At 37.4% G+C, this 17,711-nt stretch overlaps 1 protein-coding gene across 10 annotated transcripts in view; it reads right to left on the bottom strand.

Annotated features, from left to right (window-relative positions):
• ANO10 (anoctamin 10) overlaps positions 1 to 17,711 on the bottom strand; it is a 286,509-nt gene that overhangs the window by 197,886 nt on the left and 70,912 nt on the right. For 9 of the 10 annotated variants that reach the window (XM_074404029.1, XM_074404024.1, XM_074404026.1 and 6 more), the window contains 4 exons: positions 17,280 to 17,477; positions 15,445 to 15,579; positions 3,879 to 3,998; positions 511 to 1,080 (listed from right to left, as the gene is read on the bottom strand). In XM_074404029.1, coding sequence (XP_074260130.1) covers positions 511 to 1,080; positions 3,879 to 3,998; positions 15,445 to 15,579; positions 17,280 to 17,477 — 1,023 coding nt within the window. The remainder of the gene's footprint in view (positions 1 to 510; positions 1,081 to 3,878; positions 3,999 to 15,444; positions 15,580 to 17,279; positions 17,478 to 17,711) is intronic. The other variant, XM_074404027.1, reaches the window with a different exon arrangement.

The following is a 17,711-nucleotide window of genomic DNA, read 5'->3' as shown; positions in this document are numbered from 1 at the left end:
TTAGTATCCTGAAGACAATTTCATTTTTTTTTCTTTTTTTACTTTCTTTTGTGGCTCTAGCCAGTGGAACAATTTCAATCTATTTTACTCTCAGCATGAAACACAATGTTATAGTATCAGGAGCACAAGTTTTGGATAGATAGGTCTGAATAGCCTAGATCTACTCTTTGCTGTCTGAATCTCATTAAGCATCAGTTATCTTTATCCGAAAAACGGTGAAATAGCTTCTATTTTACAGTGCTCTTGAGAAGGTGATGGTGAGATACTGTGAGTAAAGTGATTAGCAGGGCACCTAGAACATAGTAATTAACACTCAATAAAAGAGAGTTATGAAAACTATGGCATGGAGATCATCAGTGTTCACAAAGCTGATGAATTTTCCTTATGTTTCTATAAAGAGCCAAGAGCAACATCTATTTTCTCTGCAAGGTAGCAGCTATATGACTCCCATGATTTAAGCAATGTTTCTTACAGGCAAGTAAGACATGAATATAAAGCCTCAAGTCTTACCCCATGAAGTCAAAAACTCAGCAGCATATCGATATAGACGATTCATGATCTCAATCACAATGGCATAGATGATGCTGGGCACATACAACAGAACACTGGTCCACTCAGACCCACTGTTCTCATGGAGACCCAAGGCCCAAACTTCCAAGTCGAAGTAAATCATCATGACATACAGTGAGAAATAGAGGCAGAGGCACACAAATGGCAGGGAGACCAGGTAGATGCGCAACTGTCTCTTGTAGCTGGGGTAAAGAGGCTCCTCCTTCCCAGTGATGGAATTGATACCCAAGACACCATGAAATCCCGGCCGGGGCTCCTCAAACTTTCTCTTCATGAGCAGTGTTCCCCACCGGTAGGTCATGTTGGCACAGCCACGCTTCCACACCTCCAGAATCACCGTGGACCAGATCAGGTTGAATGAGGCAAAGATCACGTACTTGTCATAGTCTTCCCACACAAACAAGTAGTAAGGTAACCCAATGACAGCCATGGGGATTAATGCAAAAGTGAAATATTCCAAAAATCCAAAGTACAGAGCAATTGTTTCCCCAAAGTAGCCACGAATACTGTCTATAGTGGAGAGAAAGGAAGAACATAAATATAGACTACCAAAGACTTTTAAAAATCATTTCGAGTATGTTTATTCATTTTTTAGTTAAGTGGGGATCATTTAACCCTCACTTCCCAATCAGCATATGGTGGTAAATCCATCCTCCATGTAGTACAAAGACCCTTCTTGTCTGCATGGCAGGCCCAACATTTCTTCCAGCTTAGAGCCCAGGCCTTAGCTGCGGGGGCTGCTCTGCCAGGTGACTGGACTCTGTTTCCCCTCACCTGGTGGATACTCTCCTCCCAAAGGAAAACTCATCTTGTAGCTAACCCAAAATCTCCAAGGTCCTAATTTAAGTTCAGCCATGGTCACTGAACATTAATTTGGGGGTTTAATTTATGTTCCCATTTTTCTCCCACTTTAGTGTTATAAATGTTCTTTTTGAAGAAGACTCCCCATCCACAAAATTCTGCCCTTCCCTACGCAATACGCAAAGATAAAAACTTTCATCAGTGTGTCATGGCAAATTTTTGAATACACTAAAGAAAAATTATTCAAAAGCACAAAACAGGATTCTACACATTAACTTCCAGAACAGCCATGGAACACATTTACCAACACTTTCATATATGCACTGGGCAGAAGAAGGTCCAAGCAACATGACTGCTAATGTTCTGTGAACTCAACACAAGCTAACTGACTCAAGAGAGATCACCAACACTGCTTCCTTTGCCAGCATCATCCACATGGGGAGTGCTTAGATCATAAGAGCATCCTGCACCAGGACCAGGGTGGGAAGCGGGGGGTGAGAAGAGGTGTGGCAGTTGGTGTTATCATTCCTTAGTTAATAACAAACAGTTAAAATATTTTTCTTAAGATAACTTGAGTAGTCTATAAAGGTGGGTTAGAATGAACTGAGATAGGCTATTTTCTCCTATCCTTAATTCTTCCCCCTAATCCAGGAGCAAATGAAAATGGTGGGTATGAATGAGGTTAAAGAACATTCAATCATTTTTTTAAAGGTGCTCATGACACTTGGCTCCACAACAGAAAACCTTCCCCTTTCAATCTCAGGGAGCCTCAAGATTCACCTATATCCCAGATGCTATCACCAGTCTCAGTTCCCAGATACCCCAAATCTACTATCACCCATGCCTAGCCTTCACCATCAACTCACTTTCTCCCCTTACTTTCTAAGAAGTAGCTAATAGAGGCTGGGCACAGTGGCTCACATCTGTAATCCCCGCACTTTGGGAGGCCAAGGCGGGTGGACCAACTGAGGTCAAGAGTTCAAGACCAACCTGGCCAACATGGTGAAACCCTGTCTCTACCAAAAGTACAAAAATTAACCCGGCATGGTGGTGTGTACTTGTAGTCTCAGCTGCTTAGGAGGCTGAGGCAGGAGAATCACTTCAACCCAAGAAGCAGAGATTGCAGTGAGCTGAGATTGTGCCACTGCACTCTGGCCTGGGCCACAGAGTGAGACTCCATGTCAAAAAAAAAAAAAAGTGGCTAATAGATACAGTCACTTTACAAGTCCTAGAGGCAATATTCAAATTTCCTGCCACTTAAATGCCAAAACAAAGTAAAACAGTTTTAAGTGTAACATAAAATGACTATTATATGTCCTGGAATTATAAAAAACAAAACTTTTCCTTTCAGAGAATGCAAAAAAATTCAAATGTAATTTCAGAGTTTGATCTTAAAAACAATTTTTGTTTGGTACAGATTATATGATAGTTGTTTTCAGAAACAGAAAGCAGAAATAAAATTAATTTAGAAGGATACCATTAAACAAAATCAAAAGGAAAATGTCATTTAAAGAAAAGAAAATGATAGTAATGCTAAGGTGAAATCTACCAGCTTAAATTTAATTCTCATGCTTAAAAAATGCAACCAGACTAAAATACTTGAACATCCATATTGACAAAATTTTAAATAATATCTGGCACATACCAAATAAATTAATACTTAGTTTCATAATTATATTCAGAGAAAAAGGATAGATACAGTAATACATGCCAAGGTCATTACAAATCACCTCAAAAGATGTTTGGCCTGTTAGTTGCCCTAAGTATGGCATAGCTTGGTTCATTCTAAATAACTGGCTCCTCAAAAATAAAAAATTTCAAATACGAAATAGTCATTCATAGTCAAACTAAATTCTTATTAAAACTTGTTTGATTCCAACTCTGCCACATATTCAGGAAGGCCACTCTGAACTGTCTGTGTTGTTGGTGAAGGGTAGTGAAAGAAAACTGATCTGGGATAGTATTAGAAAGTCAAAAAACGCCAGGCACAGTGGCTCACACCCATAATCCCAGCACTTTGGGAAGCTAAGACAAGAGGATTGCTTGAGCATAAAGTTCAAGACCAGCCTGAGCAACATGGTGAAACCCCATCTTTGCAAAAAATACAACAAATTAGTTGGGCATGGTGGTGCACACCTGTGATCTCAGCTACTCAGGAGGCTGAGATGGAAGGATTGATTAAGTCTGGGAGGTCAAGGCTGCAGTGAGCCATGATCATACCACTGCACTCCAGCCTGTGGCATAGTGGGACTCTATCTCAAAAAATAACAACAACAACAACAACAACAACAAAAAAAAAAAAAAAAAAAAAAAAAAAAAAAAAAAAAGAAGGGGTCATCTAACCCATCTTATTCCTCCCTCCTGCCAAAATGATTTCCCACATGCATCTGGTGATCCTGCCTAGTAGAGCACTAAATATCTGCCCAAGGGAGCTGACTCCACTGCTGGGTCATAACTTTTTATTAGAGGCCTTCCTCTTCTTTAAGAGAACAAGTACTGACACATACCTATGGGCTGATACTTTAAAGCAAACCGAGTATACCAGGTGTCCTCAAGCTTCTTCAGGGCTTCATTGTCATGCAGTGGAAACACCTGAATCACGATGCCAGACGTGAGCAATCTTCTCACTGCACAGTGAAAATGTGCCAAACTGCATGAAATGGACTGGAGATTGTGCATGATATGCTTCAGCAAATACAAGAACACTCCACCAAGGAGTACAACGCAAAGGTCAATGTCACACTGCCTACTCTAAACCTGTATATTCTTTTGTTTTTCAGAATGTAAATATCTTTACTATTCTCTTTGACTACAAAGCAAGACAAGTAAATACAAAATTTTAAACCACATAGTAGTATACAAATTAGACTATGAGAGGCTACTAGTCTCTCCTTCCCCTTGAAAATAACCACTATAAAAAGCAGTACAGTGAATTACCAGACATAAAAATATATTCATATATAGTTTAAGAACAAAAATGAATTCATTTTATACACATTACATTGTTTTGTAATCTTTTCTCATGTAGTAGTAAACAGTGAATATTTTTTGATGCCAATAAAAATAGAACATGAAATGTCCTTTTAACAGAACCATAATGCTCTCTTGTGTGAAATGCTGTAATTCAAGGAATCCTCTATTTAAAAATATTTGTTTCCCTTTTTTTTTTGCTGTTGTTAAGTTAATGCTAAAATCTGTACAAATACCTTTCCCTACCTGTCTACTATTTCCTTAGTAAATATACCTACAGGAGGAACTGCTAGGTCCAAGGGCATAAGTATTTTAATATTTCATACATATTATAAAATTTTCTCTAGAAAAATTTACCAATATGTCCTTCTACTACAGTGAAGGTAAGAAAGTTCAGTTCTTTTCATTCTTGTTGATAACAGGGTATTTTCAATCCTTTCCATCTCTTCTAATCTGATAACAAAAGCTTACATTCAGAAATAGCAAGTAACAGTATTAAATTAAGACTTCTGGCTGTTAGCAGTCACTTGATGAGTATGGTTTGAACACTCATGCACATATCTGGAAGAGATAAATGAATTTAACCAAAGACAGTATCTCCTGGCAATATTAAATAAAATTTGTAATTTTCTCATCCACAGTAATTACTTAGAATGACTCAGTAGTGGAGAAGAGTGTCTTCAGGTCTTTAAGAGGAATTGTGTTCGGTAGATATGGAGAACTCTAAAGCAATGTCTTGTGCCATATTTGGGGAGACAGAATATTTTGCACATGAGTTACCAATACAGTATCTTACTAAGAATATGGCTGCTTATAAAATAAAATTTGGCCAGATGCAGTGGTTCACACCCAGAATCCCAGCACTTTAGGAGGCTGAGGCAGAGGATTACTTGAGGTAAGGAGTTTGAAACCAGCCCAGGCACCATCATGAGACCTCTGCCTCTAAAAAAAAAAATTTCAATTAACTGGGCATGGTGGTGTGGGTCGGTAGTTCTACCTATTCAGGAGGCTGAGGTGGGAGGATGGCTGGAGTCCAGGAGTTTAAGGCTACAATGAGCTACGACAGTGCCACTACAGTCCAGCCTGGGCAACAAAGCAAGATATCATCTCAAAAAAAAAAAAAAAAGGTAAAATTTGATAAGCTTTGCGCTCTTTAAGGTTTATCAGCTCAAGTTTTCTGAGGGTTACCTCCCTTATCTCATTTCTACCTGTTACCAGAGACAGATGATAAAAATATCAGGCATAAGACCCCTTATTGAGGACTGGAAAATAAATGTCTGCAGTGTGGAATAGAAACACAAAGTTTTTGGTCCCCATCATAAAGCTTCAGAGTAATTTAAAGTAAACTCTACTTCCTAGAAATAAAAATGAAAAAGATAATAAAGAGATATCTGGTAGTAACAATAGGAAAAAGTCTGAAGAAAAGATTCTTCCTATATGGTTCTTCCTACAATTACATTTTCATAAGGAAGTTAAACAGAGGAAAAATGTTTTTAAAAGCTAGGTTTGTGATAAAATTCTCCTTCATGATTGTAAAAAAAAAGTATATACACATGGGAGGCTGAGGTGGGTGGATCACGAGGTCAAGAGATCAAGACCATCATGGCCAACATGGTAAAACCCCGTCTCTACTAAAAAATACAAAAATTAGCTGGGCGTGGTGGCGTGCACCTGTAGTCCCAGCTACTTGGGAGGCTGAGGCAGGAGAACTGCTTGAACCCAGCAGGTGGAGACTGCAGTGAGCCGAGACTGCGCCACTGCACTCCAGCCTGGCACCTGGCAACAGAGCAAGACTGTCTCAAAAAAAAAAAAAAAAAAAAAAAGTATATACACAAAATATCAGTAACTAGGGTAAAAAGATATGTGGTTCAAGTTAGCCTCTGGTACTATCAAATCCATTTGTTAATATTTTAATTCTAACATGTTTCAGTTGCTTTTTCTTTAGCTTACATGAGTTAAAGTTGATCAGCCATGACTCTTCTGATTTTTATCCCTTATTCGGAAATGTAGAGGCTACAACTGATTCTTTCTTCCTGTTGCTACCCTTGTCAATTACTACATCAAAATTTTTAACTGAGCTGACAGCATATAAATTATTTTACTATTTCTAAGTTCTTTTTAAAAAGATGACTCCATTCTACTGTAGAAGACTTTCCAGGCAGGCATAAAAACCACTTTCTAAAAATTAGACTGTGAACTGAAGACTCGGAGAGAATATAAAGCTGCAGGTCCTAAATTACTGAGCTTCTCTTCATCAATGCCAAAGTCATGGTTCTGGTTTCAGCTTCTAAAAATAGAAGTTTGCTTTTTTTTTTTTTTTTTTAATCCTACAAATGTTTCATGTCAGCTAAGAATGTAATTACTAGGAAGGAGCCTTACCTTCAAAGGAAAACATGATGCTATGTGGGCCTATTAAAAGAAAGCAAAACCTAAACCAGATTCCTTCCTTCAAGACTGCTGAATAATTTCTTGTCAAGTACTAGGGTTATGGCTGTAATAGCCACTGAACCGTTAGCCAAACAAACCAAAACCTAGTTTAAGAGAGACCATCAGTAATGTAGTTTACAGTAGGACCCCCCCACCCCCACAAGCTAACTAATACAATAACAATACTAACACAGTACTGCTCTGCCTTTAGTTTATGTGATACTTCAAAAGTGAAAACAAAATCCCTCTCATAATTCCTTGAAGCATTTCTATGGGACAGAGAGGGGCAGGTCCTGCTACCTCCAATCTAACAGTGGGTGATAAGCACACACGCCCACAGGAAGTGGTGGCCAGCAGCCTTTGCACAATGAAGACAGTCCCTGTTCCCACAGGTACTGCTGCACCTAGCATTCTAACTCTAGCACTCAGGTGTGAAAAGATCACTTTTATCTTAATAAAGAAAACAATATCTTTCTTAATAAAACACTAACATAAGGTTCTAAAAGAATATCTATATAATATTAAATACACAATATACGTGTCAGTTGGTCCCATCAATCAAAACATGATAATCATCCAATAGACATTTTGAGACACAGCTTTATTCTAAATTAAGTAACATTCCTTGGGATACAGTTAAAATGTATGAAAATCTTGGAGCCCTTAAAAACTCCTCTTTATAAAGAAACTCTTTCATTAGGTTATTTGCATGATGACTGACCATTAAGAAGCACTGGGAGAAGGCAGAGTCTGAGGGCATGAAAAGATCTTAACTGACATGAAAACAAGAACTGAATGGCTATCAAGATGAGCACTTGGCAACTAAGACACATGTAGCCAATTGCTAATTCTCCATGTTGCTTGTCATGTGGTGAAATGAGAGGGATCCCGACTATGCATCTAAGGAACATGGGTGCACTTTGGTAGAGAATAAGCCAAGGTAAACATCCACAGTGACTCAGCAAGTTTAGAGCACAGGCACATAACTCCACTTGTTATCATAGCCATGTAGCCATAACACAGCTTTGACAGGTGGACAGTGGGGAGCCAGGACACGGCTCAGCTCACTCATGCTCAGAGAGAGAAGGAGTTAGGCTGCGGACCCTGAAGGGAGAGCTGGCCACATAGCTGTGTGTGGGAGCCACCAGACCAAGCAGCTGAGATACAGCAAACATTGTGAGCAAGCTAGTGTGAGTAAGCTACTGCTGAGAGAGCTGCTGAATAAAACTACCTTTCACCTGCCTACAGCCCCCTGGAGTGTTCTTTCAGCTATCTGCTCAACCACCCACTCCCTTTGGACTGTAGCATGAGCTGGAACCTGACCCCAAGCGTAACATTTGGTGTAGTAGTGGACCTACAATGTGCATCTCACAGTGCCATCTGACTGCCTCAAAATCACGTTAACATGACAAAACTTGCTAACTACTTAATGAAAGCTTTCTATCAAAGCACAACATTACAGCAAGCAGCAAGCAACTTTATACTCGTGTAAAATGAAAATCGAATTAAACGTAAGATCTGGGGAGTATTTCTCATGAAAGCCCTGGCTACCTTTCAGTCTTGAGGAGCATCACATGGGCAAACTAAAGCCTCACCTCCCAATCAGCCCCAAAGAGACCACCCATGGGAGCAGCTGCCTTTAAGTAAGATGAAAATAGTTTTTCCACTCATTTCTGTGGTTTAACTTAATGAAAATCTAGGATTTACGTTACCCTAAGTTTTATTAGTTCTAAAATTTGCACTCTGAAAATAGGTCATAGTTTTAATTATGCATATACCACTTGTTCTTCTATATAAAATTAAAATTAAGCAAAAAACACAGCAGTTTAAGGATCACATTCTCAAAGGAAGAGAATGCAGAATTTAAAATCCCAGGCTTGACAACTTAAATATAATTTCTTATCTCAGACAGTATACAAATCTTTCCAATGACCACGATCAAGATGATTTTATTGTATTCATATTTAGTACCAAAATGGAAGGAAAGGGAAGGGAGAAGGGAGAAAGGGAGAAGAGAGGAAGAAAAGAAAAAAAAAATTCTTGTTTACAAAAGCCTGGTCCTGCCAGCAAGAAAGTTACTTCTGTTATTGCTTCAGGATACCAGACTGGCTACCTACACAGTTAGAGAAACCCATTTACATATTTCCTTGAAGGTTTTCATTCAGCTGAAAATTTCTCTTTTGGAAGCAACTGGAAGCATCTGAAAAACTGCTGCTCCATTATCCAATCTGATCAAAGAGCACATTCACTTTTTTCTCTGTCCCAGCCACACAAGAGGACGTACCTGTGTAGAAACTCACAGGTGGAGGCCATGATTTCCACATTATCAATGTGGATAAAAAAAAGGGAAACAGAATGCTTACAATAGCAATCAGGATTGTACCCCAGTCTGCTTTGTGTTATTTGATGCAGTACCCAGCTGTGTCTGGAAACATGCCTTCCCACTAGGAGATTAAGAAAGATTCAAAAATTTTGGGACAGTATCAAACAACTGCTTAACTACAGAATGTGGAAATCCTGGTTACAAATAGTGGCAGAAAGATACCTCTGCCCTGTTCTTGTTTGTGGTGCCAAATTAAAAACAAAAGGAAACAAAAAACATAAAAGAAATCTTTATCTTTGATGAAAGTAAGAAAAAAGAAACTAAAATCCCAAATCACAAAGTATATAAAGGGGCCTTGAAAATCAGCCCTGGGTAAACAAAGAGCACCCATCTTATCTTCTGCAAACCTGGGTCAAGCACACTGAGGGCAAGGCTCTCCTGGAACTGGGGATGGTAAACCACAGTCCTCTTCCTCAGCAGGCAGGCAATAAGGGTGCAGGGCATACCTGGAGTACGCCGGCTCCCTGCCTGGCACCATAGCCAGAGAAGAAGCCAGGTTGGAGAGAGAACAGATCTGCCATGTTGGAAGAAAGAGTGACCTGCTGAAATTCAAGAATGGAAGGTAACTAGCTGTGGAGCTGTGGGTCTTGGTGGGCCAAAGACAGGCCTAAATGCCAAACACAAGAAAAACCCTACAAGAACAGGGCTCCATGGAGGTTCTCTTCAGGAACTAAGATGGCTCAAGGAGAACGCACTGCCAGGCAAAATCTAAGCTTCTCACTACCATAGTTCCCTGCTGGGAGCCCCTAGCACCCTTCTCTTGCCCACACACACTTTCTTGTAAAAATGACCAGTCCAAGAGAAATAAGGGTTCATTAAAACATAAATAAAAAATAAGTAATAATCATAAAGAAGCTGGTGCAGAGCTATGCAAAAATACTACCTGGAAAAAAGGGAAAAACTAAAAATACTACAAGAAAAAAATAAACAAAAGTCAAAGAACAAAGAGCAGAAAATTATAGCATTCAGCAACAAAAAAACTATGAAATTCTTTGTGAAATTAAAGAAATTCAAGCAAACAGCCCATCTCTGAAATTAAAACTCAAAGAAGAGCTGTAAGAGCTGAAGCAGCAGCTCAGAGAAGCAATGCAAGAGAAAAATAAACCTGTTACAGGTTCAAAGTCATGATAAAAGCAACAAAAAAAAAGGGAAGACTGGGAATACAATCAGGAAACTGGTAGACAAGCCTAAGAAAATTATGCAAGAACAAAGACTTGAAAATACTACAAAGAATATGTAAGAGCCCACATATGTAAAATTGGCACTCCTGAAGAGCAGAGCAAATGCAACCAAATAACTCTTCAAAGATAATTGAAGAAAATGTTCCTGAAATCATGGTAATCCTTAATCTGTATTATGTCCAACCAAAAAAAGAACGTATATCCAACCAAAAAGAAAAATGATAAAAAATAAGCAAGACATATGCAGATAATTGGAAATGCAGACAAGTAAGAATAATGAGTGCCTACATCCAAACTTCCTTATACCTCCTAAAAGCCATACAGATCAACAAGGAAAGCGAGTAAAAGCACCTATAAAAATTGCCTACAGTATAACCCAGAGTCAGGAGAAACTGCAACATGTAAGTCAGGCAATAAAGAACCAAGATCCAGAAGAGATCTGGGCCACAGTCTAGAACGGTGCAGGAAGCCCCAGCAGAGCTGCACAGAGAAACAGGGAGGGCAGAGGAGTCCATTTGGTGTAGAAACCCATATAACACCAATGAGGTCTCATCACTCTCCTTCAGGAGAAGGCCTCATGCCAAGTGGGAACTTCCAAGAACAAGTCTGATACCTGACGAGTCAGAGCTCTGACAGCAGGAGGGGTTGAAGGGAAGGGTTGGAAAGTATACAGAACAAGAAGCTGCTGACTGGAAAGTGCTGCTTCTGGGAAATACAGTGGAAAGTGTCTGGAAAAGTAATCGACTTTGTGGGTAGCAGCCTATGGGGAAGGAAAGGAAGTTAAAAAGTGATGAAAAGTCCTACTGAATCAAAATCCCATATCCCACAGATCTTCTGCTAATGGCTGATACAGGAATATCCTCAATATTATATTAATGAGAAAAATTTTTTTAATCAAGAAAAAGACAGAAAGCGAAAGGGAAAAATACCATTAAAACAGGAGTTTAAAAGGTCCTGAGAGAAATTTGTACAAATCGGTTCACATAAATTTGAAAGCCTATGTGATAAAATGGAAACTTAGATTCTAAGAAAATACAATTTACCCAAACTGACCCCAGTAGTGACAGAAAGTCTAAACAAACCAGTTTCCATAGATGACTTAGAGAAAACTGTTCAAAAACCTAATCTACAAACATACATCAGGGCCAGATGGTTTCATACAGAAATGCTAACATACCTTTAAAACTACATATAATAATAGAACAAAATTTGACTACATATAGTAATAGAACAAAAAAGAAAATCTTAGATTTTGACTACATGTAGTAAGAGAACAAAAAAGAAAACCTTAAACTTCATCCACAACTTGGATTGTTAATATCACAATTAGCATGGCCTTACAAGCTATTTTATGAAAACTGTAATATAAAGCAAAATAGTAATTATGGTAATTTTATTAAGAATCAATATTTTCAGTACAAAAGAAACAAATATAAATGAAAGAAATAGCCTATAATGTTAAATTTGAATTGACTGTATCAATATAAATTCATGATTTTCAAAAATTTATTTCCTAGCCTTTTCCACTGAAATGGGAAAAAAGACTGCATAGCCTATATAAAAGATTTTTTAAGCACAGAAAATAGCTATTTCAACATAAATGTAAACATCAAATATGATAACCTAAAATATGTCATCTCTTTAAGTTTACTAGCAAATGTTTTACTTAGTATAAATTTACTTAGTTAAAAAAAAAAAAAAATCCTCAGATTACGGTGCGAAGCAAAATCTGACTACATCCTGATATAAGAGATCCACCTAAAGTAATACCAAGAGGCTGAAAGTAAAAGGGTGGGCAAAAATATTCTAACAGATGCAAACTGAAATAAGGCAAGAACCACAAGACAAGGCTGAATTCAGCAACAACAAAACATTAAGCAAGATTAAGAATAATATTTCATAAGGATAAAAGGTGCAATTGACAATAAAAATCTATCAAAAATCTTTATGCAGGCAAAACATAACTACAAAACTCCTAACACAAAGGAAAAGAAAATATGAAGAGCAAATTGGCAGGAACATAATGAAATTCCCATAATTGTAGAGATCTAAGGCTATGATGGATCAAGAAAACAAAGTACAAAGGACACAAGAACTACATGACAAAATTAACAATGTATATGTAATATAAATAAATTGTCGGATACAACAAAAATCTAAGTACTTATGACATATGAATACTGATGCAAAAATAATAAAATAATAAATGGAAGTCAGCAGAAAAATAACATAGCAAGTAGGGTTCACTATGGGAATACATGAATGAGTTAACATTAGAAATTCCATTAACATCAGTTACCATATTGATAATGTCAGGGATTAAAAAATTAGTCTTCACAGATGCAATTAATATATAAAATATAAATTAAAATAGAAATTACCACACAAAAAATTATTAATGAAGTAGGAGGAATGAATGCTTTCTAAACATGATAAAAATTACCTAGTCAAAAGTCAACATCATGCCCAATGCTCAATACAATATGCATTCTATTTATAAATTGAAGCAATCAGCTGGGAGCAGTGGTTCATGCCTGTAATCCCAGCACTTTGGGAGGCCAAGGTGGATGGATCACCTGAGGTCAGGAGTTCAAGACCATCATGGCCAACGTGGTGAAACCCCATCTCTACTAAATACACAAAAATTAGCCAGGCGTGATGGTGCATGCTTGTAGTCTCAGCTACTTGGGAGGCTAAGGCAGTAGAATTGCTTGAACCAGGGAGGCATTGGTTGTAGTGAGCCAAGATCGTGCCACTGTACTCCAGCCTGTGCAACAGAGTAAGACTCTGTCTCAAATTAATTAATTAATTGATTGATTGAAGCAATCACTATGGAGGGCAATTTGGCAATAAATATCTACTCTAAAAGATGCATATACCTTTGATCTAACAATTTCACTTCTGGGAATTTCACTTCTGGGAATATTTTCCTATTTTTAATGAAAACATTGAAGGAAAACAATTAGATGTTCATCAGTATGATGACATCTATATGATAGAATACTATGTGGCCTAGAAAAGGAATGAATTTGGCATTCTAGAATAATGATCAAAATACATTGTTAAATAAAAAAGCAAGGTACAAAATAGTACGCACAATATACTCCCTATCTGTCTGAACATGCAGTCTCTTGAACAGAATTTCTTTAAAGGTATATAATAGGGAGAGAACAAAGGGATTTAGAACATGGGACAGGGAGGAGACAACTTTTCATTGTCTAAATTTTTGCACTATTTAAATTTTCATCATATATATGTATTATTTTTTAAATTGACAGAAACTAATAAAAAATAAACGTGAAAATTCTAAGATGCTTGGGAGAAGTATTTTTCTGCCATATGTTATGTAAAAGAACCATTTTTATGTCCACAGTACAGATGATAAACCCTGTTTTCATCAGAACTCTGAATACAATTCAGAATAGGCTAGAATAAATATACATGGTACTTAAAAAAAGACTTAAAAAAAGTAAAAATAATAATGTAACCTAAGAAAATACTTTGAAATGCAAGAAGGTCGAGAAGATTAGAATTTGAAAAAGCTCTGTCAAAAGTAAGGCACAGTTCTGAACACAAAAGAGGAAGTTAGGAAGAGTTAGAAAGGAAGTTAGAGAGTTAGGAAGTTAGAGAGGCAAATAAAAGAAAATCTCAGAAGGCCTTCTATTCCCCATCATGTCTAAGGAAATCAGGAAGAGCAGAGAAGATACAGCATCACCTATGAAGAATTCTTGCCAAAACTTTCCCAGTTTTCAGGAAAAACAGAGGATAGGGAAACAATGAGAAAACAGTCTATAAGAAAAATGGCATAGTCTCTTGAGCAAGTCGATGTCATGAGGGAAAAAATGGAAAAGAGAAACTATTCTATATTAAAAGAAACAGACATAACCAAACAACATGAGTTAACTTAGACTGAATCTTAGTTTGGGCAAACAAGCTCTAAAATATATTTGGTGACAACTGGGAAATGTGAATATGGACTGGTTCTTAGGGATCTGCCTGCCTGGATGACAACGAGGAGGTGGTATTACACTGACTATTAAAAGTAAATCATATGGTTCCAGCTACTCAGGAGGCTGATGCAGGAGATCACTTGAGCCCAGGAAGTGGAGGCTGTAGTGAGCTCTGTTCATACCACTGCACTCCATTCTGGGTGACAGAGCAAGACTCTGTCTCAAACAAACAAACAATGACAACAACAAAAACCCAAACAGACTAGGAGACACAGAAGCTTACATGTTTAAAGTGTATCTTAGGCAGCAAAAAATGTTCTGAAGCCAGACCGGTACAGTGACTCAGTAATCCCAGCACTTTGGGAAGCTGAGGCAGGCAAATCACAAGGTCAGGAGTTTGAGACCAGCCTGGCCAATATGGTGAAACCCCATCTCTACTGAAAATACAAAAATTAGCCGGGCATGGTGGCATGCACCTGTACTCCCAGCTACTCAGGAGGTTGAGGCGGGAAAATCACTTGAGGTTGCAGTGAGCCAAGATCACACCAGTGCACTCCAGCCTGGGCAACAGCAAGACTCTGCCTCAACAACAACAACAAAAAAACAAGTTCTGAAGCCTTGCACTATCTGGGTTTGAAGCAAACTTGGAATTATGCATTGTAGTAAACTCTTGCATTCTGCAAACTAGTATTCTCATTAAAATGAAATCAGACAAAACCAAAAAGTTGCAAAATTCTGATTTGCATACCCAATAAGATCAGAGGAAATGGAAAGAGTGCTCCAGGAAAAGACCATGCTTTCCCTTTTATATTCCTCCACAGATTTTCATGTACGATGTTAGGGCATAACGTAAGCTTTGCTCGTTTTAATTGAGTAATACATATATGTGTTCGCACTGGATTTTAAGCTAACTGTATGCTATGAAATCTTGATAAATAAGTAGTCAACCATATAAAACAAACATATTGATTTAAAGGTGCAATATAATGAGGTTCCAAGGGGAAAAGATATGTTCATAAAAATACAAGTTATTGTAAGGTTATATAAGTTCTTCTGTAAGAGGAAAAAAGGGCATCTGTAATTTGCTATTTATGTCTATTAAGAAAAAAATTCAGTTGTATTAGAATTTGTATTCATGAAATTGGTTGACAGAGTGACTTACATAATGATTTTCCTGGATACAACTTTGCCTGGGGGTAGCCAGGGATCATTTTTTCATCTTTAGCTCTAAGATTTTCAAGTTCATGTTTGATAATGAATTGACATTCTGCCATTGTCAGGAAATCATCATTATTATCTAAAATAAAACATAAATTACCAGATTTTTTTAGTAACAAACTAAAAATATTCCAATTACCTGAGATTATGGAAATAGTGGTGTAAACAATAAACAATTAATGTAAGTAATCAGAGTATGAATCTGGCAAATTAAATAGAATATAAAGCTTTTTAGATATTTTATAAGAATAAAAAACATTCTGTTAGGCCTTCATGTAATACAATTCTACAATAACCATTTTAATAGTTATAGTAGAAATATTCAACAAGCATATAATTGATCTCATTTAGTACTAATGAGCAGAAAGCAGTATGTTCTTGAATCCTGATAATACGTTAAATTTATTAACATATTATTACATTAAACCAAAGATGGAACTGAAGAAGTTTGCCTATGGCAAATTATCCTTCTTCAAACTTGCAAGCCCATTCCATTCCCTTCTGAAGTCAAACATCCCTTCCATTAATGAGAGAGAAGAAAGTCTTCTAAGAAAATATTGTTGCTATTTGACAGGTGAATCCTCTTAAATAAGATAAATTTCATCTTGAACATTTATTCACTAAGGTACAAAAATCCAGAGTAAATTAATCCAAAGAAGTCTAATCCCATATTCTAACTCTGAAAGGCCTGGAGGGGATCAGTTTGATTCTGAAACCAAGCTTCCATCCTATTATATCTACCCTGGCTTTCCCAGTGCTTTCCCAGTTCTCTAGTAGAGAAAATATTCTCTACTAGAACCTGCTTTGGGGCCAATATAGAACCAATGACCCTATCACATTCAGCAGGAGCCAGAAAATTCAGGAAATGAGGTTTGTGGGGTACTGAACTGCTACTGTGTTTCTTATTAAGATTTTTCTAATAAATACTCACATGTGGTTATTTGTAGAAAATAATTAGGCCGGGCGCGGTGGCTCAAGCCTGTAATCCCAGCACTTTGGGAGGCCGAGACGGGTGGATCACGAGGTTGAGAGATCGAGACCATCCTGGTCAACAAGGTGAAACCCCGTCTCTACTAAAAATACAAAAAATTAGCTGGGCATGGTGGCGTGTGCCTGTAATCCCAGCTACTCAAGAGGCTGAGGCAGGAGAATTGCCTGAACCCAGGAGGTGGAGGTTGCAGTGAGCTGAGATCGTGCCATTGCACTCCAGCCTGGGTAACAAGAGCGAAACTCCGTCTCAAAAAAAAAAAAAAAAAAAAAGAAAAGAATCTCTACTTAGATGCAACTTTTTATAGTTAATTTCTTATTACTTTACATAACTGTTTTTTGTAGAGTTAGAAAATATAATATGTAATTTATGGTTTTTTTGGTGTATTCTGCTAACTTAGAATCATTCTGCTTTCAAAAATAGTACTTTTCTATATCAAGCTACTGAATACTCATCATTATAAGAATTGTAAGTTACACATGTCCTTCTAATTTGTGTTCATCCAGAGGGGGGCAGAAGATGGTGATGGGCCAAATCTGGCCTGCCACACAGTTTTATAAATTAAGTTTTATTGGAACATAGCCTTGCCCGTTCATTTACTTATGGTCTATGGCTGCTTTTTTGCTCTACAATGGCAGTGTTAAGTAACTGCAGCAGAGATCACGGGACTGTAAAGACTAAAATATTTACTATTTGACCCTTTACTGAAAAAAGTTTGCTAAGCCCTGATCTATGCATCAGAAACTTCTTTTTTAATAAATGGATTCTAACAGAGACAACTTAGGGCTTACCATCAAAACCTTTGAAGTTCTGTCTGGTTCTGTATGTGAAGGCTCTCATGGTGTTATCATTGGACTCTTTCACCAATCCCACTGCTTCTGCCCCCAGTAACATTCTAATCTTGGAGGCACCAACAAGATATAAGTTCTTATTTTCTAGTGTTTCTTGCTCATATTTATTTAACAATGGTCTAAATAACAACTGAGCACCTATAAAAACAAAAGGTAAGGACAATCTTAGAAACAAACATAAACATTTGAAAAATAAAAACTTTCTAAATAAACACAATGTTTCTAGTTTGGTAGAAGAAACAGAAATTACATTAGCAATTTAAACCCATCTTCCAAGTAAATAACATAAGCACATTGGGATGGCAGTTCTTCATAGTTTTTTAATAAATGCAAAAACTGAAAAATGTAGCACTAAGAAACCTGCCACTCATT

Source organism: Saimiri boliviensis, chromosome 8, assembly GCF_048565385.1.
Source record: "Saimiri boliviensis isolate mSaiBol1 chromosome 8, mSaiBol1.pri, whole genome shotgun sequence".
NCBI classification, from domain to species: domain Eukaryota; kingdom Metazoa; phylum Chordata; class Mammalia; order Primates; family Cebidae; genus Saimiri; species Saimiri boliviensis.
Note: the sequence above shows the minus strand (reverse complement) of the source record. Positions and strands in the feature narration are given on the sequence as shown.